The 24055-nt window shown below is 36.6% G+C and overlaps 1 protein-coding gene across 4 annotated transcripts in view; it reads right to left on the bottom strand.

The window, feature by feature from the left end:
* RELCH (RAB11 binding and LisH domain, coiled-coil and HEAT repeat containing) overlaps positions 1–24055 on the bottom strand; it is a 112551-nt gene that overhangs the window by 28153 nt on the left and 60343 nt on the right. For all 4 annotated transcript variants that reach the window (XR_010662937.1, XM_065932857.1, XM_065932859.1 and 1 more), the window contains exons 13-21: positions 21695–21766; positions 17784–17924; positions 17185–17349; positions 15028–15175; positions 10555–10711; positions 9814–9937; positions 7703–7751; positions 5631–5710; positions 2127–2233 (exon numbers count right to left, since the gene is read on the bottom strand). Coding sequence is in view for 3 of the 4 variants with exons in the window: in XM_065932857.1 (XP_065788929.1) it covers positions 2127–2233; positions 5631–5710; positions 7703–7751; positions 9814–9937; positions 10555–10711; positions 15028–15175; positions 17185–17349; positions 17784–17924; positions 21695–21766 (1043 nt within the window). In the remaining variant the exon portion in view is untranslated. The remainder of the gene's footprint in view (positions 1–2126; positions 2234–5630; positions 5711–7702; positions 7752–9813; positions 9938–10554; positions 10712–15027; positions 15176–17184; positions 17350–17783; positions 17925–21694; positions 21767–24055) is intronic.

The raw sequence follows: 24055 nt of genomic DNA, 5'->3' as shown, positions 1-24055 counted from the left end.
TTTCTGCCATAAGGGTGGTGTCATCTGCATATCTGAGGTTATTGCTATTTCTCCCAGCAATCTTGACTCCAGCTTGTGCTTCCTCCAGCCCAGCGTTTCTCAAGATGTACTCTGCATATATGTTAAATAAGCAGGGTGACAATATACAGTCTTGACATACTCCTTTTCCTATTTGGAACCAGTCTGTTGTTCCATGTCCAGTTCTAACTGTTGCTTCCTGACCTGCATACAGGTTTCTCAAGAGGCAGGTCAGGTGGTCTGGTATGCCCGTCTCTTTCAGAATTTTCCTTAGTGAGTCTTAATTTCTGACATCTATAAACACTGGGGAAACAATACTGTCCTATATATGCCATATGGTTGGTACAGGATCAGTTAGGATAACCCAAACCACCATGTGGAAGGGTTAAGTTGGGTGTGAAGATAGTGTCATTAATAAATACATAAACCTGTTTTTAGTAAAGAATGAGAAGCAGCTACTTAAGCAGCTAGATGACGTGATTATGATTTCAGTTCAGTTCAGTTTGGTCACTCAGTTGTGTCCGACTCTTTGTGACCCCATCGACTGCAGCATGCCAGGCCTCCCTGTTCATCACTAACTCTCGGAGCTTACTCAAACTCATGCCCATTTAAGTCGGTGATGCCATCCAACCATCTTATCCCCTGTCGTCCCCTTCTCCTCTTGCCTTCAATCTTTCCCAGCATCAGGGACTCTTCAAATGAGTCAGTTCTTCACATCAGGTGGCCAAAGTACTGGAGTTTCAGCTTCAGCATCAGTCCTTTCAATGAATATTCAGGACTGATTTCCTTTAGGATGGACTTCTTGGATCCCTGCAGTCCAAGGGACTCTCAAGAGTCTTCCAATACCACAGTTCAAAAGCATCAATTCTTCGGCACTCAGCTTTCTTTATGGTCCAACTCTCAAATACATACATGACTACTGGAAAAACCATAGCTTTGACTAGATGAACTTTTGTTGGCAAAGTAATATCTCTGCTTTTTAATATGCTGTCTAGGTTGGTCAAACTTTTCTTCCAAGGAGCGTCATTTAATTTCATGGCTGCAGTCACCATCTGCAGTGATTTTGGAGTCCCCCAAAACAGTCTGTCACTATTTCCACTGTTTCCCCATCTAATTGCCATGAAGTCATGGGACCAGATGCCATGATCATAGTTTTCTGAATGCTGAGTTTTAAGCCAACTTTTTCCCTCTCCTCTTTTACTTTCATCAAGAGGCTCTTTAGTTCTTCGCTTTCTGCCCTAAGGGTGGTGTCATCTGCATATCTGAGGTTACTGATATTTCTCCTGGCAATCTTGATTCTAGCTTGTGCTTCATCTAGCCCAGTGTTTCTCATGCTGTACTCTGCATGCAAGTTAAATAAGCAGGGTGACAATATTCAGACTTGACGTACTCCTTTTCCTATTTGGAACCAATCTGTCCTTCCATGTCCAGTTCTAACTGTTGCTTCTTGACCTGCATACAGACTTCTCAGGAGGGAGGTCAGGTGGTCTGGTATTGCCATTTCTTGAAGAATTTTCCACAGTTTGTTGTGATTCACACAGTCAAAGGCTTTAGCATAGTCAATAAAGCAGAAGTAGATATTTTTCTGGAACTCTCTTGCTTTTTCAATGATCCAGTGGATGTTGGCTATTTGATCTCTGGTTCCTCTGCCTTTTCTAAAAGCAGCTTGAACATCTGGAAGTTCATGGTTCACGTCCTGTTGAAGCCTGGCCTGGAGAATTGTGAGCCTTACTTTGCCAGTGAGATGAGTGCAACTGTGTGGTAAACCAGGCAAATCAACTGGAATGGAAAAGGGAGCCCAGGGATCTGGCTTTCACTGGGACTCCTTTTCCAGCCTGGGGCCACTGAATTTTCTTTGAATTTGTACTTGATTTTATGCCTCCAGCTGCTTCAAAGAAGACATATCTGTATCCTTCACCTCACTCTTTTATTATAATGTATTATTACAAAATATTAAAACATACAAAAAAAAAACAAAAAAATCTTAAGTAAAAAATCAAGAAGTTTGGTGTGCATACTAATCTTTATTTAGACTAAAAATATGCAGTCTATAAAACCAATTTTAAAACTTTCTATAGCTTTCAAAAACTATAAGCTATTATTTTTACCCCAGTTCCACAAAAGAAGCTTTCAGGCTATCAAGAGGAGCATGAGATAATGAAAGCAAGGTCATTACATCTTCTAAGAATCCAATCAACAACTTTCGGTCTTCTTCCTACAGAGGAAAAAGACTGATAATGAATTTCCAAGCAATCAAGTACAACTTAAAAACCATCATTTCGTATCTACAATTAGAAAATTTTATCAAATAAGGGGGAAATATCTTAATTTGGAAGCATTTTAATTAAAGATATTTATTAAGCATATCTACGATCCCAATGGTATGAGGACAAACACTATTCTGATTCATAGATTTAGACCTGAGCTATGCAATATGGTAGTCACTCACCACATGTGGTAACTTATATTCAAACTAAAGAGAAATAAAATCAAAGATTCAGTTCCTGAGCTGCACTAATTACAATTCACGCTGTTTAACATCCATGTATGGTTACATCCCTGGACAACTCAGATACAGATTATTTGCATCGCTGCAGAAAGTTTGATGAGATAGTTCTGGTTTGAAACATGAGAAGGTATATTTTTTTATTAAAATTGATTTTAACAGTTTAACTTCCCATTAATTTTGGCTCTAAATACTTAAATATAAGCCACTAAAACAGTTATCCTCCTCAGAGTAGAAATTGATAACCGAGAAATTATTAGTGGTGAGAAGTTGCACACTTGCTGAAATATAGAACATTGTGTCCTTAACGAAAATAGTCATACCTTTGATTAAAAAATTACTTTTATTTTTAAGCTTTCTTTGACAAACCATTATTTTAATAATCAGAAAATATTTCTTTCTTTCTTTGTTTACACAGCACACTATTAAGAAATTTGTTAGAAAAAGCAAGTCTGCTCAATAGTACAGTTAAAAAAGATAATTGTATGTTAAATTAGCCAGAATCTGTAAGGGAAAGAATCTGACTTTCTATCAGGAAATAAATATACAATAAATTAGAGTCAAATATTTTGTCTTCAGGGCTATATTATGTCAACAATAAGTGGCTTCTATATACGTCAGTATCAATGCTTCCTGGTGGCTCGGTGGTAAAGAATCCACCTGCCAATCAATGCAGGAGACACAGGTTTGATCCCTGGGTCAGGAAGAGCCCTGAAGGAAACAGCAACCCACTCCAGTATTCTTGCCTGAAAAATCCCATGGACAGAGGAGTCTGACAGGCTATAGTCCATGGGGTCACAAAGAGTTGGACATGACTGAGTGACTAAAAAGGCACATACATCACTAGATCCACGAGGAAGACGGGATTATCATCTAACTTTTCCTACATGGTCAGGTTAATTTAGAGTGAGGCAGAAATAAAGGACCGACAAAAGTAATGCTCAGCATGAATAAAGGATGGACACAGCAGTTTTATAATATGCTGGTCTGCTTAGTGAGGGACGGAAACACTGACACGCCACCATCAGAGCTACGGTGGAACAGAGATCTCACTCATTTTGAGTTGCTTACTGTATCAGAGGATTCACAAAATTTGGAAAATAAACTGTAAACCTGAAAAACCTTAACTGTGAGGGAACAGCTATAAAATATACTGCTAAATGAGCAGTGAATTCTTTGATTTGAAAATTTACTGCAACACGATTCCTCAACTTTGAAATTTCAAAACAAGCAGCACTGCTTCCGCGCCCGATTCAAAACAGGCGCCGTTTGTCAGAGCGGCAAGGGCGGCAAATCTACCTCGATAGAAAACCCTGTTTCGTAGGAAAAACCCTGGCGTGGGCTTCCTTAAGCACTGGCAACCTCTGATAGCCACTCACTTCTTGTTCTGTAAATAGCAGCAAAGCTCTTATCTCTTTAGATATTTGGATTTCACAGTTACTCAAAAAATACGTCTACATTGATGTATTCAGTAAATCTATTCTGAGGGACTACTGTGAGACAAACCTTGTATTTCACACTTTATCAGGCCTTACAATATGTATCTCATATTTATTATGCCTTAAAATACTATTTATGGTCAAAATCAACATACTTAGCATACTTACTGCCCAAGCTTAAAAATGAGAGAGGAAAATACTGACATCACCTTTGTTATCCTGCTGGAAGAGCTTGCAAAATTAAAGAGGAAAATGGTATTTGTGCTGTTGTGCCTGGTAACGTGCTAGGACTTAATCTCCACAACTTGAACGACAACAATGGATTCAATCTGTTAAGGTTACATGACTTAAAATATTCTAAACACAGAGATCCTGTATGTATCTGTATTATGAGGTAGTCTGAGAAACTAGGGTAGACAAGTTAAAAGAATACTGCACTACTTTAACTGAGTTGGAGCTTCTACTACAAGATACCTTATGATATTGGAGAATTACAGTTTCATATTATAAGATGGTTCAAATCTGTTTTGGAAGAAGAATGCAATAAATATGAATGGCTATACTTTGAATTCAAAAGGCAAAAAAAGTTAAGAATTAGTGTGGAAAACAGGGGAAAAAAGATCTTCCTCTGATTTTCCCATTCTTTTTTAAAACTTAATTTGGATTTATTTTATTGTTTTCCTATGATTACATTCAGATTAATTGGGGGGAGCAGTCAGAAATACTACATAGGAGTTATTGTGTCATGATTTCTAAAAATGCTTTATCTTGAGTCCATATTTTCAACTCACAGGTGGGACTGCCTCACATTTAAAAACGACTGATATGCCTTAACACACAACGTGTTAATTTAAAGCAATGCTATGTAGAGTGAGGTGGTCTGCTATACTGGTGACCACCAATGAGCCACCTCCTGGGTCAAACTCTCATTCAGTTTCCTCTTTTTCAATCCGGATTGGACCTGTGACTTGCTTTAACCAACAGAATGCAGTAGTGTGCTAATTCCAAAGCCTAGGCTGCAGCCTAGCAAATTCTGTTTCTTACAATTTTGGGAGCCCTAAGCTAGCACAGAATGAATCTGGCTCTGCCGCTCCACAGGACGTGCAGACAGAGAGAGGCCCTGAGACCGTGGGGACTGAAGCCCAGTCACCCTTCCAGGAGCCCCACCAACCAACCAGGTGAACGCAGCCACACAGCGACTACCAGCAAGAACAGCAGAAGAGACGCCCAGCTGAGCAAAGACCATGAGCAATAAAAGAGTTATAACAATACTTCATGTTTCAGGATTACAAAATACTTTGCTAAAAATGCTGAAACAGTATGTTACAGCATTTTGCAGTGTGCTTCAGCTAACATGTGTGCTTTATTAATGAAAAAATTATCATGAAACACAAAGAAATTGCTACAAAGTACAATCTAACACTTTTAAATAAAATATCAAGAAGCACACAATCTCTAATTTTATTTAACAGAGATAGTCCTCAAGAAATTATTATTAAAACATGTTTTCTACTATAAATTATTTATTTAATAAGAAGAATAAATAAATCTGTTTCTCATTTATGGGTATTATTTTCACTTATAAACACATTAAAAGACATAACATTAGCTATCTTTCTAAATAGACAATGCTTGTACATTTTCCAGCCAAAGAATTTTTCCCTTACCTGAATATAACATGTAAGGACTCCTGTTGCGTAAATGGGGACAGTAGCTTTAGTGAGGACCCCATTTCCTGCTGAGGAATCTAAAAATCACAAAAATAATTTTAAATATCTGAGTATGCTTTAAATGTAAAGCAAAATGTCATAATACAAATTATATTTTAAATTACAATTGGTTACAAGGATTACAAATAAATGTTATCATTACTTTAAAAATACTTTTATCAAAACATACGTATCCACTGGTGGTTGTGAAAATGCAACTTAATACTTTTCAGAGCCATTAGCATACACAATTTTGATAGATGGGAAAAACTTTAACGACCAAAATGAGATGCTATACTGTTATTTGCATAGTCATAAATCAGAGCTTTCTTTAACAGTTTCCCAAGTGGCCGTATAAGCATGTTGTATGAATTTTCAGGCTTCTAATTTGCAGCATTCAGTAAATCATCAAGGTACTCAGCTGAAGGAGACACCTAGATACATATTTACCCTGCTTCTAGACATCAAGACGCTACCCAGTTTCTAGTATCAGCCTAGCTCCAGAGCTCTTCTTGCGTCCTGCACAGGGGTTTTTCAGAAGCCAGACAGAAGCCCGACCATTTTCATGGAGTAGGGAGACTAAACACAGCTTGGGGAGAGGGGAAAGCACCAGCCACAGCTGAGTGTCCTGTGACGGTTCAAGACATCAGATTTTCTTTCTTATGCAGCATGTGCAGACGATTTTTTAAAAACAGGTCCAGAGATGATATGGCAGTTGCTATTTATAGCACCAACAGCTCTCACTTACTGATGTTAGGCATTATTTGAAGCACAACATTTGCTTTTATGTACTCAAACTTTAAAAAATTACTTTTTCTATTCTTATATGGTTTTAAATTCTTTTCAGAAAGTAGTACATACAGAATTCAGTTAAAAACATGCATTTAACTATCTTGAAAGTATTTTCACCAGAAAAGAATCTATTTTTATATCAATTAGTATTTGAGGTTTTTTATTCTCTTGGCAAGAGTAATTTTATCTTTTGGGGAGTACTGATGTTGACTGAGTGTGACTATGGTAGCTGAGAGGTAAATCTGAGGCTATGAACATAAGCTTAAGTTGAATTCAAACATATATACTGTATATAATCACCTTGTAACTAATAATTCTGAAAGCTATCATCATAAGAATGAATAATTAACTAAACAGATAATACCAATTTTTAATTTCAAGTAATTAAACCATTAGAAAGCTATTGAATATAAACTTTAGGAAGCATGTCAAAAAAAAAACAAACACCTCACTGACATTTTCAAACTTAAAAGGAGTCATTTATTCACTCTCTAATTACCTCTGAGGACAGACAAAAATGGGAGTTTTCCAGATGACTCAAATCAAATCACTAAGGTAAGACTGAGATAAGAATTACCTACACATCCAAAACAGCCAATTACAATACAAATCATGGGGACTATACATTTTTGTCCTTAATATTTTTCACAATTCATTCCTAGAAATTAGAAAAATACACAGGGACATAAGATCTACACTTAAAGGAGTTCTTGGTGCTATAACCAGACTTCTTAAGACAGTAATTGAAAAGTATGAACAGAGGGGCTGGAGCTGCCCATTAAAGCCTGTAGTTTCTTAAAAATCTCATGTTTCACTAAAAATAATATATATGTATATCTTACATTCTATTCAGTTATACTTGTTTTAATTTTTAACAGTTCTAAGTAACTAATTATGAATTACATGCTCTGTATTTTTTCCTTTTCAGTATTTCAACTGCACCACTTCAAACCTCCAAGGTTACAAATAAGTACACAGTCTGAGAAGGTCAGGTTTAGGACAATTTGATTACAGAAGGTAGATATTTACAATAAAACTGATGGAGATTAATCTTACTACTACTCCATGGAAAGGATATTAGATGTAGCAGTGCTGTAAACCCAAGAACTCCATAGTATAAATTTTCCTTTTCAATTGTACTTGTTAGCTTATTTATACAATTTGCATATAATGAATAAAGTATTTTTCTGGAGTAAAGAGACTTAATTGTTTTTAAAAATTATAATGTACAAACTTACCAATATTTTCTTCAGACAGCCTTAAAATCTCCTGGAACTGAGGTTTTACCTAAGCAACCCAAAGAAAAGATCCAGAAAGTCTGAGGTTCAACAGACCAATCAATGGTTAAATAAAATGTTTCCTACCATTGCTACTACTACTTATTTTTAAAGATTCAAGTAGTCAAAAACACAACTGTTCTTAAAAGCCATAGGAAAAAAGAAGTGTCAAGTTTCAGAAAACAATATCTTTTTAGAGATAAAATATTTAAAAAATCAATTTAGGTCAGCAACTTTCCCGAAGGACCTTTAGATTCCGTCACTAAATTAAAATAATTTCCAAGGTGACTTTAAGTATTTGAAATTACTACCTCCCAAAGCCAAACCTGATGATAGAAAGGGTACTTAGGCAGATATTACATGATTAAAACTGTTGAAAGAAAACGCTGCGTATAAAAGGAATGACGATGAGACCCCGCTCACTCAGGATGCTCAGTGAGCGAGACGCTCGTCACGCTACATCCACTGGCGTAGTCTTTAACTGTTTAAAACTTTAATTTTAAACATGAAGGACAGAACTTAACAGTTAAGTTTTAAGTTAGAGGAAATGCTTGTTTCAATTTTTATTTTTAACATCACAGATTTCAGGCTTCTGAAGTCAACCACTTAAGTGTTAAAGTGAATTCCTAATTGCTTTTGTAAGAAAAAGTAAAATAAATAACAGTAGCTTCTTCTGGAGATGTCAAACAGTTTTTGCCAATAGTGATTTCCCAGTAAAGTCCAACTATACTTAACAATTAGATGTTAATGAACGACCTGGTTTCTCCTGCAGTAACATTAAGCTCTGGTTTTTGCCCGCCTATCAACAGGTCAGGCATATTAATTTGCAAATTCCATTTAAACTGAGATGTAGACCACTGTGAAAAGATTAACCTACAGCATCAGATGTACAGGGTTAAATTTCATTTCACACATGAAAAGATTAAGTACAGATGCATTAAATGGTTTATTCAAGGACACACAGAGTCATAACCCATTTTCTGAATTTTGTCAGTCCACTATACCAAATTATTACGCTCCAAATGTTTCAAAAACTACAGGCTTAGCCAAGAGATGCCACAAAATTTTTACCTTTTAAATGTCTTCACATATAGCAACTACATCTTTATAAGGTTTTGTTAATGCTCTAAAGAACTGGCTCAACAATCTCTTATGAAGACAAATGGATTAACAGGATTAAAGGACAAAGTAGGACCTTAGCACTTTCCAATTTTAATAGTTAAACAACAAAATAACCTGATTAGGCAAATGTGACAGTGATTGAAATATGCAGCATTTATCTCAAGCGTCCATTCTATTCCAAGAGCTCCTGTCTTGTAGCAAGTATTCTACATAAGCTGCTTTGTTTCTATAATCACCTGAGTGAAAGTCAGAGTTGCTCAGTTGTGTCCGACTCTTTGTGACCCCATAGACTATAGAGTCCATGGGATTCTCCAGGCCAGAATACTGGAGTGGGTAGCCTTTCTCTTCTCCAGGGGATCTTCCCAACCCAGGTATCGAACCCAGATCTGCTGCACTGCAGGTGGATTCTCTACCAGCTGAGCCACAAGGGAAGTCCAAGAATACTGGAGTGGGGAGCCTATCCCTTCTCCAGCAGATCTTCCCGACCCAGGAATCGAACTGGGGTCTCCTGTATCGCAGGTGGATTCTTTACCGACTGAGCTATCAGGGACGCCCACAATCACCTGAAGTTCTGACCAAAGCATATAGAGGAAATGGGGGCTTCCTGAATCTGTGGTAGATTCAGTACAAGAAGCACATTCAAAGAATTGCAGTGGAGTCCCCTAGCTGATACTTTCTCTGCTGGAAAGCTCTGAGACATCCACAGTGAGCAGACCTTATATTTAAATGTGGATACAGACTAAATTTGGCTAAATCATTTTCTGAAAGTCAATAAAGATAAGAATATTACAGACCAGAATTTTCTTTTATTATCATAGCTTTCTAAGATATTAAAAGATAATTAGAATAAAGGAAGGGCTCCTGCTTTTACTTACTCTCCCATACCATTAATTAACACATACATCTTAATATGTCTTGCATATAAGAAAATATGAAATCCAAGTTTTTACCTTAGTGTTTGTAAAAATTTTGCCAAATGTCCGGCAAAGGCGCCAGAAAAATCTGGAGAATTCATGGACACAGGCAGTTGAAGTAACATTAATTTTGCCAACTATTTCTATAAGCTGTGGTAACCTGAATAAGAAAGAAAGGAAAGTAGACAGGGGATACAAATAAATTACTGTTTCCTTGCCAATTTCTGAAACAATCCAAATCTAACAATCTCTTCTGCTTTTCACAGCCAGTAAAATTAGAAAACAGCCAGTTGTTTGGGACCCTTTGAAAAAGTCTTAATCTTATATTCTGTAAACTTCTTAAATTTTAAGAGACTGTCATGAAATATATGGAAACTTAATGGCAGAGTTCTAAGTGTGGTGTTAATAAGACTTAAGTCAATGGAGGTGATACTTCATACAAAAGCTTGGCTAACATGACACCATATAGTTTAGCCTCAAAAATGAGAAGTCTGGATATAGTTTGCAATCTGCCACCACTTTTAGATAATAGGGGAGCAGGCAGGTCTTTCTGCAGTAATACAGATGCAGATAAGCACAGATAAGCAACTATATGTCTACAGGTATAAATCTTCTCTCCTGAAGACAGTTACCACAGGTGACGCCAAGTTATGTTTTGTTATTTTTAAAAATATATTTTGCTATATTTTGTCCCTCAGTTCCCAGGCTAAATATCGTGAGCTGTCTTCCATTCAAGTAGCTGAGATGTACCAAATGAACGCGGAGGTGGTAACTTACAACTGATTGACAACCCACAGTAAACTCTCCCAGCCGGTTGTACCCTCGTGTTCCAGCTGGTAGTCATAAAGCTGTAGCAGCAGTGCCAGCTGCTCACGACTTCCAATGATAGTAGATACATCTTGAAGAGGTGACACAGGCCGAGGGAACCTAGTCACTACAAAAAAAAGGAGCGAAATAAGTCATGTAGAAAATGGCGGTTTGGAAAGTTAACTATCTTATCAAAAGAAAAGTAAGGTTCTGCCTCCTAATAATCTATTTAGCATATTCTAGACTTCAAATATAAAACTAAAATACATTAAATCACTTTTAGAAGAAAGTGAAATGTAGTTGATCCCTGCACAGTCAGGGGTTAAACTGTCTAACTTTGTGTCAGAGATTCCTCCACACCCACAAATTCAACCAACCACGGACCAGGCAACACTACAATATTAACTACGGAAAACTATCCATATATAAGTGGATGTGTACACCTCAAACTCCTGTTGTTTAAGGCTCGACTGTAAATTTCTCTTGCATATGAACAAATTTAACAAATCTCAAAAAATTAAGATTTTATGAGACTAAATATCTAGTAAACGAATACGAAATGAAAGAGTTTGCCAGTAAAAAGCAAAACTTTATTTAATTTAAAATTTGCTCCAAAATAAGATCTCAGTTAAAATATGGATTTGAATTTGGTTTTAAAAAAAAAGATACTTATAAATCCACCAGACTGCTTATGTCAATAAATAATAACTATAATAAGATATTTCCTTCATGGAGTAAAAAACTAATAGGTTGACAGCAGGGAAATATTATTTAATACCAGAGAATAACCTAAAATATACTAAAGCTTGAGCTGAACAGGGTTCTTAAGTATTTAATCTCCAATATTAAATGCCGTATTTAGAAAGTTTTCCATAATTTGATAAACATTAAGTTAATATAAAGTGTTAAAAGCAGTGACCAGTAAGATAAAGCTATATGTAATAATAATTTAAAAATTATTATAAATACAAACTTTAAAAGTTTTGGGGGAAAACTGAAAAAATGACTTTTAAAATTGTGTAAATAAATATCAAATATACATTAGCATATTTTCAAATTTGAACATATCAATAAAATTTATGATCCTACAGATCACAATTAGATTCCAGGTCTTAGCTGGCTCTTAAGTGACGAATGCTACCAACAGCTCCCTAACTGTTGAAGAGAAATTCCTAGTGGTCCAACAGCTCCTGCATAGAGGTTAACACTCTAAAAAGACGCAATGAAAGATGCAGCATTTTCTCAAAGCGTATGAATGGCTTAATGATAATCATTAAACTTACGAAAACATGAAATAACTTTTAAAATGCTGAAAGACAAAATTAAGATGGTATAGTCTTCCTATGCTTCCTAAGGTATTTAACAATATCTTAAGTACAGATAAAGATTGTCCCTTGTTAGTTAAAAGTCTCTACTTGCTATCATAACACACAAACAAATAAATGAATTTAGGTAAAATGGTATCCCATACTCTCTGAGATTTCTGCATGAATCATCATCATCTCAATCTAGGAATCAAACAGGTTTGGACAGTGAGGGATAGTGGTACCTCATATTTCTATATCATGTCGAAGCACATCTGATCATTTCAAATAGGATTATATCATAGTGGTCACAATCTGTGATACTACAATGGAATGCATATTATTCCTTCAGAAATATGACAAATTACTGAAAAACAGTGGAAGAGTTAAGAGTAAAATAGATAATGTTAAGATTTATTATAGGAAAAGTGAGGTCCAAAGATTTAAAGCGACGTCCAACAGAAGCAAAACAAGAAATAAGCAATTACTTGGATAACTCAGGGGTTCCCTGGGGGCTCTCCGAATGGTAAATGCATCTGGATGGTAAAGAATCCGCCTGCAATGCAGGAGACTGGAGTTCGATTCCTGGGTTGAGAAGATTCCCTGGAGAAGGGAATGGCTATGCACTCCAGTATTCTTGCCTGAAGAATTCCATGGACAGAGGAATCTGGCGGGCTACAGTCCATGGGGTCGCAAAGAGTCGGACATGACTGAGCAGCTAATACACCATGGACAACTCAGTTGTAAAAGATAAGTAGTCGGAACGATAAGTTTGAGGCTTAGGAACTTCAAAGTATTATTCTATTTAAAAGGCTTTTTAAAAATTTAAGCATCTAACTTGTGAACATACAGAAAAGTCCTCAGAATGCCATTTCAATAGACTGGCAAAAAGCTAGCATTTTATTGTATAAAAATTACCAAAATTATCCAAATTCAGCAAAATAACAGCTGCTATGATTCTTTAATGTATTTCCTTCCCACCAAAATGTCAGCTCTATGATGGCAGAGACTTTTGTCTGTTTTATTCGTGAGTGCATCTGAAGTGTTCAAAATAGTACCTTGCATAAATATTAGCTAGTGTTGTGGAATTTTCATTATTTAAGCGAAAAACAAATACATCTTCACTTGTAATAAACTATCCCAAATTATATAGATGTGCATATAGACAGACATATAGACACAGCTATATAGACAGACCCTAAATATGGATATATTTCCTCATTTATAGTAAATGTATTATAACCTACATGTGAGTATAACAACATTAACAATTATAGCTAAAAGTCAGAAGGTCAAATTAAGTCAGTGAGAACTTAAGATTATTTTTGACATGATAAAGACATAATCACAAGGAAAGGTCATATAAACATCTGTTCAGAATGGTGAAGTAGTTTTGAAAATTTTCTGTCTAATCTCTAGCCTGTGCTTGGCCATAGGCGACACTGAAGAATTATTTGCTAAGTAAATGAATGATAGTGAATGCTATGGGGTGAACTGTGTCTCCCTTAAAAATTTGTATGTTGAAATCCTAACCCCTAGGACCTCAGAATATGATCTTATCTGGAAACAGTACTGTTGCAGATATAATTAGATAAGATGAAGTCACACTGGAACAGCGTGGACTTTCGATGCAATATAACTGATCTCATAATAAGGGGAAGTTTGGGCACAGAGACATGCATGCGCACACACACACACAGAACAGAATGTGAAGATGAAGGCAGAGATTGGGGGATGCATTTACAAGCCAGAGTACCAGAGATCGCCAGCAAGCCACCGGAAGCTAGGGGACAGGCAGGAAAGAGCTTTCCCCTCAGAGCCTTCAGAAGGAGCCAACCCTGCTGACATCTGATCTTAGACCTCTCGCCTTCAGAACTGCGCGACAACAAGCGTCTGATGCTAAAGCACTACGTTTCTATTACTTTGTTATGGTGGATGTAGCAGAATAATGCAGTGAGATAGAAAGAAAAAGAGAATTAGAAAGTCCCTCGGCAGCTGAAGTGCCTTAGTGAGTGAAGGGGTAAAACTAAAGTGGCCAGCTGTGAGCACTTTGTCGTTTATCATTAAGTCTGAAGTTTCATTCTCCTCAGTAATTATAATTAAAAAATATTAAACTAACTCTACCCTATCCATTCTCAATTTTCCAAGTAAAACTGGCATTCTTACAGTATATGCCATTTTTATGCGATGCTTCACACATTGTTGGATATACTGCTTCATATCCCAGAGATTACAGGTGGCCCGGTTTACTTTATATGGAAATTGTAACACTTGCTTTTATACTCCTGTTTATTAGAAGCCCAGAAGAGATATGAATAATTTCATAAATCTGAAAATCTCATACCTACTAATAGTTTGTCTATAGCCATTTATCCTGGGGGTTGGGTGCTGTGGGGCTACCACGTGCCATGGATCAAAGGTCACTTACTGGTTAGCTGGACTCTGAGCTAAGAAAATAATGGCTTTTGCTATCAATTTCTTTATTCCTGAAAATAAATCATATTCTTTTTTCTGGAGGGGAAAAAAAAACTGTGCTGCATATGCTTATATTCCTATCAAGGACACAGCAGGAAATAGCAATTACACTTTCTTTCCCCTACTGAAAATAACACAAAATAGCTGAGGAAGAAAAAAATTACAAAGAAAATGAAAATGAAAAGCTTCACGAACTGGCCTGGTAACTATTAATTCAGCTCTGTTAATAAAAGAAAACACTTCTGACTTACCACACTGAAAAAAAAAAAAGGCCACAAAAAGGCTCTAGATTAAGAATGGAGAGGAAGAATAAATATTGTAAAATAACACCATGAGGCTTATCCGTAAATGATGAAGCCATGTAGCTCCCCTTAGGTATCATACACTCTCTGACCACGTGGTCCCACACATATAACACATTTTAGTAATTATGCTGTCATACAGTGACTTGTGGAGAAGGAAATGGCAACCCACTCCAGTAATCTTGCCCAGGAAGTCCCATGGACGGAAGAGCCTCGTGGGCTACAGTCCTCGGGGCTGCAAAGAGCTGGACATGATTTAGCAACTAAAACAAAGTGACTTTACAATTTTAATCAAAAACAATTCTGTGGGAAGCTAAGCTGTCAATGTTCTACATCTCCCTTCCATAATTTAAGCTCAATACCTTCTATCTGTGGCACATCACCATGAAGCTTGGCTTTGCTGGAGAAGGGTGCGTTCTGTAGCACTAATGCAAAGAGAGACGGGATCAGGGACTGCAAGGCAGACAGATACATGTGCAGCTTATGTTCATCCAGCCCGCGATCGCCTTCCTGAAACATAAGCAGGTGGAAGCTAATTAGTCTCCTGAGAGCATGCATTTATGATGCTCTTCCTTTCGGCGGCAAACAATAAAATATTTAAGGACATGTGTGTTAGCCTCACAGTAAACCTAATGGAGATGACCAAGAATCTTTTCTCAATTTCTCTGAGTATGTGAAAATATGAAGAGCTAAATCACTGTGGGGGCTTCCCTGGTGGCTGAGAAGGTAAAGAATCTGCCTGCAGTGAAGGAGATCCTGGGTCGATCCCTGGATCAGGAAGATCCCCTGGAGGACGAAAAGGCAACCCACTCCAGTATTCTAGCCTGGAAAATTCCATGGACAAAGGAGCCTGGTGGGCTGCAGTTCATGGGGCTGCACTGGTTGGGCACAGCTAATGTTTTAACTTTCCCAAGGCACTGTGGACAAGTGATAGAATCTTTTGTACGGAAATCTTCAGGGTGAACATCAGTCATTTCATTTGTATGGAACTTCTTTCACAGGTTTTTTCTTTTAAGAGGGTCTTAACTTTTGAAATTTTAGAAGTCAGGTTAAAGATATTAAAGTGATCAAAGGAATCATTTTAAATGCTCAACTGTTAAACCAGCAGTGGCACTTATTATTTTCTCTACTTCCGAACTCCTTTCATAGATTTGATGACAATTATATTTGCCAGTATTTAACGCACTTTAAAATAATTCACTGTAAAATGCAGAAGAAATTTCAAAAGGAAACAAAAGAAAGAGATAATAGAAACAACAACCAAAAAGAGTAAAATGACCACTATGGTACACAGAAACCAAGTATTAAAGTGAAAAATAGAATCACTAGAGGTAAAAGCATTTAATGCTGCTCAAATCCACTTGGGATCTCATTATATTATAAATAACAACTGTGTCAGAAATACCAGGTATGTTAGGTTTTCTTACTATCAAGTTCTAAATTAGTTAATTTCTTTATGGAATATTACCCATGCTGAATACTGCAGCTATGTTTAGCAGCAATGTGGAACTAGCTGTGTTATGGAATGGAACAAAAAAAACCCGGTATGGATCATTCTCAGAGAGAAGGGATGAAAATATTAAAAAAACAAAAAACAAAACTTGAGAAAAACTCCCTAGGTTTCATAAAAAGAAGTGCTTCAGTCTGGCTGTCTATTTTTAAATTAAATAAATGCACATATATACATGTAAGACTATACACAGGGTAGTATATATATACATATGTTAAAATACTTTATGTTAAAAGTCTTATAAAGATTCTTAAAATTTGGGGGTAGAAAGGGCAACAGTGTAATTTCAGAGGCTGATATCTGATCCTTGTCCTGTTATTTGACAGTTGTGGTAAGTTAAGCAGTTTCCACACCAAAAGACCAAAATATAATTCAAAGAGTTCTAAGAATGAAATAATAGATTTTATTTATAAAACATGGTACATAATGTGTACATAATACACACAAAGAAATGTTAGTTTTTCTCCTAGACACTGAGACTTTTAGTACAAAAATTAGTTTCATTGTATCGACTTTTCTTCTGTTCTTAGGAAGAATGGAAAATTCATTTTAAAGAAAAGAAAATTCATTTTAAAGAGTGAGGGCATGAACAAATGCAGTGAAATAAAGTTAAAACATTTTGACATTGTGTAAACAAGAAAGCTTTGAAGACTCATATTTTAAGTTATCTCTGCATTCTGGGGACAGAAGCTGATACTTTATCTAAAGTATTTAAGTATTCAGAAGAGGTTAGGAAGAGGCAGCGGTTTGGGAACAGTGTCAGAATAGGTGCCACAAAGGTGCTATTTTAGCTAACAAAGTCACATGCGCCCTTTCTCCTCAGCTTCAATCAAGTAAAACTTCCTCAAATCTCTCTTGGCTCCAGACCAATAGAATCTTTAATGGGTAATTAATTAGAATGTTCAGCAAAGTGATACTTTCTATCTTTGCTTCCCCAACATTCTTTCAAGATGCCTTAAAACACACCTTTAAAACTTCAATTAATTGTATAAATAAAGGAAGCGTTTACCCTGAGAAGTTTTTCAATCTTGTTCAGCAATGTGGGTAGAAGGTGAGACTGTAAATTTCCAAGTTCTGTAGTCCACGCGGCATAGGCTGGTAAAAATACTTGATGTGTGGCACTAACGACTCTTTCTGAGGGATCACCCAAGGCTGACAGCAACAGTTCAAAACCCTGCCAAAAGGAAACAGACACAACGCAGATTTAAAACAAAACAGAAGCCTCAAAAATACAATAAAATGTAATAAACATACATTCCAATACATTTAGAAGACATTTGAAGCAAGAAAGAAAACATTCATAAGCCTGCCTTCCCCAATTTCTTTAAAGAAAAAGATCATGTATCCACTGAGGGGGAAACCAGAGGGAAAATGGCATGCTTGTGGCCAATTTCCTGCCACAAAGCTGTGGCAGATACTATAAATGAATCAAAGCATTTTCTCCTTGAAATTGCAGAATTGAAACCAGGCAGCCAACTTTAACTTGTTCAAGTTGACACATTTGCCATCCCTACTATAGATTATGGAGTATCTGAATCAGAGATTTGGGATATTACACCATTTGGAATTTTATAATGGAATAGATGGGATTTATTCTGAAAAGCATACCTGCTGATATTTGTCTGGGTCATCAATGTATCCCATAATGATACCAAGGCTTTTGATCACAGCTTCTCTTACCAAATCTGCCTTATCTTCCATTAACATTTGTTGCAACATTGAAAGAACCAACGAGCTACGGATCTCTTTCTGAAATAAACAAGAACATGTTTTAGTATTTATTTATACTAGCAGCAGAAAAGAATAGAAAAAAATGACAGATATCCATTTATTCACAATCCAGATTAAATATATATTAACATGGTGCTATGTTTGCTTCAAGTCCTCATTTCTGAAACACAGAAGACATTATAGACACAGCTGAAGTGCATGACTCTCTTCCACCCTCCCCCTTCCCCTAATTCTCCTCTCTAAAGATAACATTTACCCTGAACTTGGTATTAATCATCTCCCAGCATATTTCTGTATTTTTACTACGTATGTGCCAATCCCTGAAACTTTCACAGTGCGCTTTTGGCAAACCAACAGTCACCACTCTGCCATAAACAGACTCTTCTGTGTAAAATGACTATCCTTTCTATCACTACCTATGGAACTCAGAGAAGCACGGATGGTCATAACCACAGGAGGGATTACAAAAATCACTGTGGCAATCAAAACGTTTGCCTGGGGTAGGAGTACAGAAACTAAAATCCTGGTGTTGCTATTTTTTTCGAAGAACTGAGGGAAAAAGAAAAAAACAGAATGATAAAATATGAGAGTAAACTTTAAAAGCACTTACAAAACTGCATGGCTATTTTCAGATGCTACGATTAAATATAATGTCAACTGCTATTGTGTCTTAAGTTTCATACAACTTTTACCCCATGGATTCAGCCTAATTAATGTCTGAGGTTAGAATAAAGTGTCATTGTTTTCATATTCTTGCCCTTCCTTTCCTTTTTTATACCATTACTGTAACCTGATCAATTTATAAAATTCTTTAAACCTCAACTTGTTCAGGTCACCTTTACACTTAACAGTTACAATGAAAGGAAATGACCATTTCTGTAACTCTGTAGTTAGTGTGATTTGGTATGCAGAGCAAGGTCTGAAAGATATTTTAAAATATCTAGTTTTGTTTTGATTTTTAAAAACAAAATATATGTAGTTATACAAAAGTTTCGTCAAATTTAGGGTGGTGAATATACCTTTTGGTACAGCCTTGTTTATTTATCTTTTAGGTTAAATACTGCTTCCCAACGTTTCTTTAAGAGTGTATTAAAAGGACTTTTTGGTTGATATCTAAACGGGCAATAGGACAGAGGTAAGTAAACCTCAGCTGGGTATTTGTTTTGCAGTGATCAAGGACTGTGGCAGTTTCCATATGCTAAGGAAACCCACGGGACAAGTTAGGAGGCGTCACGCCATCTGAGTTATGACTACACTGAGGTTCTACTGCTACCAGTTACAGTGGGGTAACGAGGCAAGTGGAGATCCACGCAGGAAACACTAAGCTCATTATTAATGCTGCTTGGAATTCTAGTGCTAGGAGCAGTGTGGAACGGTTTCTTCCTTCTTTGAGAGCATGTGGTGTTCAGCTCTCTCCTGGAACAATAAATAATAGGATGCTCAGACTTACTCATGGATATCTACCTACACATTTATCACAATAAGATAATTTCCTCTGAAAACATAGGAAAACACTAAAAAAAAAGTTTATGCCCAGTTCCTGGTGGAAGCATGGGAAAATAAGAACTTCCATGCACTGCTAATAGGAGAACAATCTGTGATGTCTTGGCAATTTAACACTGTCAAAATAAAAAAATGCACATGTCAAGAGAAACAAGATACAGAGGTTTTAACAATATGTGAAAATGTAAAATGCATAGTTTCCCACACAAGGGATAAATAGATCATTGTACCGTGTGATTAATTCTGAGTAAGAACAATTTTAAAGATATAAAAATGTAAGCTTGCATATGCACGAATTTTTATTTTCTTAAGTATTTGTTAAAAACCATTAACCATAGATGTCTGTGTTTGGAGAGAGTGACTAGGGTCAAGGAAGTCTTTGATTTTCATCTGTCTGAAAATTTATTTTCAGCAACAACATTTCTGGGACTAGAGACTAGGAATTATTCTTGAATTATTCTTTGTATTTTTCTGTATAAAAAGAAAAGATACATTTTACTTTCTAAAAAGACAACTGTCTGACTCTTGGGTTTCTCAGTCTTCACTCACGCTCACACTGAAGAAGGTGAGGGAACGGTAAGCGCAACAAGAACAGCTCAGGTACTGTTGCACAGTTTCAATCTCTGTACTCCTTTTAAAGAGCAGCCTTATGGAAATGACCCTTCAGGCAGCGGTCAGCAAACTGGGCCAAAAAGTCTCTGCTGCAACTCCTCAACTCTGCTGTTGCAGTATGGAAGCAGACATAGACAAGTCACAAGAAATGGTGTGGCTGCATGCCAATAAAACTTTATTTATAAAAACAGGCTGTGGATTTCATTTGGTCTCCAGACTGTACTTTGCCAAGCTCTGCTTTAAATTACCGTTGTTTAAAGGAAAATGACTCTTGATGTCACCTCTGGCTTCCATCCCCTGTAAGCCCTGGACCCATCAGGAGACACCTCAGGAGTACAGCGGGTCAGCGTGCTCAGCCTTCTTCCTGGTGGGAGGCCCTTGGCCATTTAGAAACTAATGAGCACCTCAAACAGCTTTTGTTTGGGTGGGGAATATCTCCTGACATTTATTATATCAGAAATTATAAATGAGAAATTTCAAATTATTAATGCATTAAAACCAATCAACTTCTTAAAGGTTAACATGACTAATGAAATTGCAACTTTAATGGAAATAACTATAATCAAAAAAACTAGTGAGAGGAGTAGTGTTGCTTTACATTGTGTCGCAAATTTCAGTGACGTCTGACTTAAAAGAAGACAGGTAGGATCGTCTTATCTGCTCTGCATTCACCATTCAGAACTTGACAGTTTTCTTAAACCTGGCCTCACAGAAACACATAACTGAGAAAGGGAGAAGTATCTTCATAGCCTCTTCTGATAAGAAAAGACGCTGTCAAGCTCTGAATGGTGAACACAAGTTTTCCAAAATTCTTATTCTCATTAGAAGTTCTAATTTTATCATTGGCAATGAACTGTCTACTTGTTTTCCTTGAAGCAAGGCTCCATGTCACTTATCTTCACGAAAATGTCTGCCACATACCAAGTTTGAATAATCACAGCTTGTTTTTCAGTGACCTATCAAGTAAAATTGGTGTCCCACGAGAAAAGCAGCTGGTTCAGCTCACAACTCAAACTATCTGAGTACTTTCTTTCTGCAACAGCCATCATAGTTCAGAATGCAGCAAAAGGGCTTAATATCAGTATTTTCCAGCTGATTATACAGACTATTAAAAAAGAGGCATACTTAGGGTCAAAATTTAGTAGAATTAATAATTTCACTGATTCACCAAGTTTATTTTTAAGTGAAGTTGACTTTCTGTGAGTGCCCTGTAGTGAAGAATACGATCATTATCTGTCTGTCTGGGTGTCACTGCTTTGATCAGCGCTAACGCACTGCCACTGTTGCCCATTACAAATTTTGCTTGCACCAACACTGTAACTGTCAACACAGAGAAAAGGATAAAAAATGTTTTAATATTATTATGAAAATAATTTTCATCTTATGGACCTCTTCAAAGGATCAAGGAACTCCCCAGGGTCCTCCGACCAAACTTCAGAATTCCTGACGAGGTTTAATATATTTGCACTCATGTAAAATCAGCGGCTAATGTTCCCCTCTGTCTGCAATGTCACATGGTATCAATGTGAGCTTTCTTTATTCAGCTCATCTTCTTCCTTTGTTAGGACAGAATGTGGATTAAAACGTATAAAAAGACACCTGAAAAAAAGGATTCTCTATTGCTAAAAAAAGAAGGAAAAGGTTTTTTTTTTAAGAAAAATTACAATTCTTACAGGAAGGTAAGGTGCCAGCGCTCCACAAGATTCTGCCACAAGCAATCTTCTTTCTGGGTATTTGTGATTAATCTAGAGTAAAAAACAAATAAATCAAACATAAACAACATACCCTCCCTTCCTCCAAAACAGAATTATTTTTCACCACAAATCCTGTTAGTATTGCAATAAAGCTTCTTTCTTTCTACTTCTGAGGATACCTATACCTGGATCAGGATTAAGGGACTCAGAGAGAGCCTAAAAAATGAGATCACAGGGGTTATCTGTTGAAGAGAAAGAGGATAAAGCAAAGATAAAAATACGGCAAGGTGTCTAGAGATTGTGGGTTTGCCCAAGACAGCTTTCCTTAGGATGTCAGAAGCAACCTTTTCTTTCCCTAGGAACATCATTATGTTTTCAAATTTGGAAAGTCCAGCTTTTAGATATTTACTGATATGGCCTACAATATGTACCAGGAACGATCCTTCATTCCTTTTTTTTCCTCAAGGATTAAGTTGCAAATCATCAATGATTTAACCAAAGCTCCTGACTGGTGTTATGACTGTTTTTAAAGTAAGCGATGTCAATTCATCCCTGCTTGCATATGCAAGATGATGGGGTTTTACTATTGTAATGACTACACTGAATCATAACAAAAAATAACAAAAACAAAAAAATGACACATACTGGGGTTTGTTCCCATATGTCTTCTTCATAGAATATAAATCTTTCTTTGACTGGAAAAGAAGTATATCTTTTCTCATATTCCAATATGAAAAGGTGACATAATTCATTAAAGTATTGGATGCCTAAAATTAAGAAAAGAAATTATGCAGCAATCTACTGGGCAACAAACTGGAGGCAGGCGGTTGACAGATCCCTGATATCCATGTTTATTCGGGTTACAGAAGAAAGAGGTGGCGGAGGAGTTGTTGGTAACTGAGATCTCCGAGTTAGACTTAATCCAGAAACAGTAATCTCAAGACAAAATGGTTTGAGTGTCATAATACGTTACACATAAACTCACACATTTCTTTAGTCTAGCAGGATGAGTCTCAAAATTAAATGTACATACAACAATCAACAGTATTTCTACATACTTTCAATGAACAACCAGAAAAATACAGAAAATTCTATTTACACAATAGTATTAAAAAGAATAAAATACTCAGGAATAAACTTTATTTATTTTTTTTACTTTATACCACTTTATTTATTTTTTTTATTAGTTGGAGGCTAATTACTTCACAACATTTCAGTGGGTTTTGTCATACATTGATATGAATCAGCCATAGAGTTACACGTATTCCCCATCCCGATCCCCCCCCCACATCCCTCTCCACCCAACTCCTCTGGGTCCTCCCAGTGCACCAGGCCCGAGCACTTGTCTCATGCATCCCACCCGGGCTGGTGACCTGTTTCACCATAGATAATATATATGCTGTTCTTTTGAAACATCCCACCCTCACCTTCTCCCACCAAGTTCAAAAGTCTGTTCTGTACTTCTGTGTCTCTTTTTCTGTTTTGCATATAGGGCTATCATTACCATCTTTCTAAATTCCATATATATGTGTTAGTATGCTGTAATGTTCTTTATCTTTCTGGCTTACTTCACTCTGTATAATGGGCTCCAGTTTCATCCATCTCATTAGAACTGATTCAAATGAATTCTTTTTAACGGCTGAGTAATATTCCATGGTGTATATGTACCACAGCTTCCTTATCCACTCATCTGCTGATGGGCATCTAGGCTGCTTCCATGTCCTGGCTATTATAAACAGTGCTGCGATGAACATTGGGGTGCATGTGTCTCTTTCAGATCTGGTTTCCTCGGTGTGTATGCCCAGAAGTGGTATTGCTGGGTCATATGGCAGTTCTATTTCCAGTTTTTTAAGAAATCTCCACACTGTTTTCCATAGTGGCTGTACTAGTTTGCATTCCCACCAGCAGTGTGAGAGGGTTCCCTTTTCTCCACACCCTCTCCAGCATTTATTGCTTGTAGACTTTTGGATAGCAGCCATCCTGACTGGCGTGTAATGGTACCTCATTGTGGTTTTGATTTGCATTTCTCTGATAATGAGTGATGTTGAGCATCTTTTCATGTGTTTGTTAGCCATCTCTATGTCTTCTTTGGAGAAATATCTGTTTAGTTCCTTGGCCCATTTTTTGATTGGGTCATTTATTTTTCTGGAATTGAGCTTCAGGAGTTGCTTGTATATTTTTGAGATTAATCCTTTGTCTGTTTCTTCATTTGCTATTATTTTCTCCCATTCTGAGGGCTGTCTTTTCACCTTCCTTATAGTTTCCTTTGTAGTACTTTAAAAGCTTTTAAGTTTCATTAGGTCCCATTTGTTTATTTTTGCTTTTATTTCCAATATTCTG

Source organism: Muntiacus reevesi, chromosome 4 (genome assembly GCF_963930625.1).
Source record: "Muntiacus reevesi chromosome 4, mMunRee1.1, whole genome shotgun sequence".
Classification (NCBI taxonomy): domain Eukaryota; kingdom Metazoa; phylum Chordata; class Mammalia; order Artiodactyla; family Cervidae; genus Muntiacus; species Muntiacus reevesi.
The sequence above is the reverse complement of the archived record's forward strand: the minus strand, read 5'-3'. Positions and strand labels throughout refer to the sequence as shown.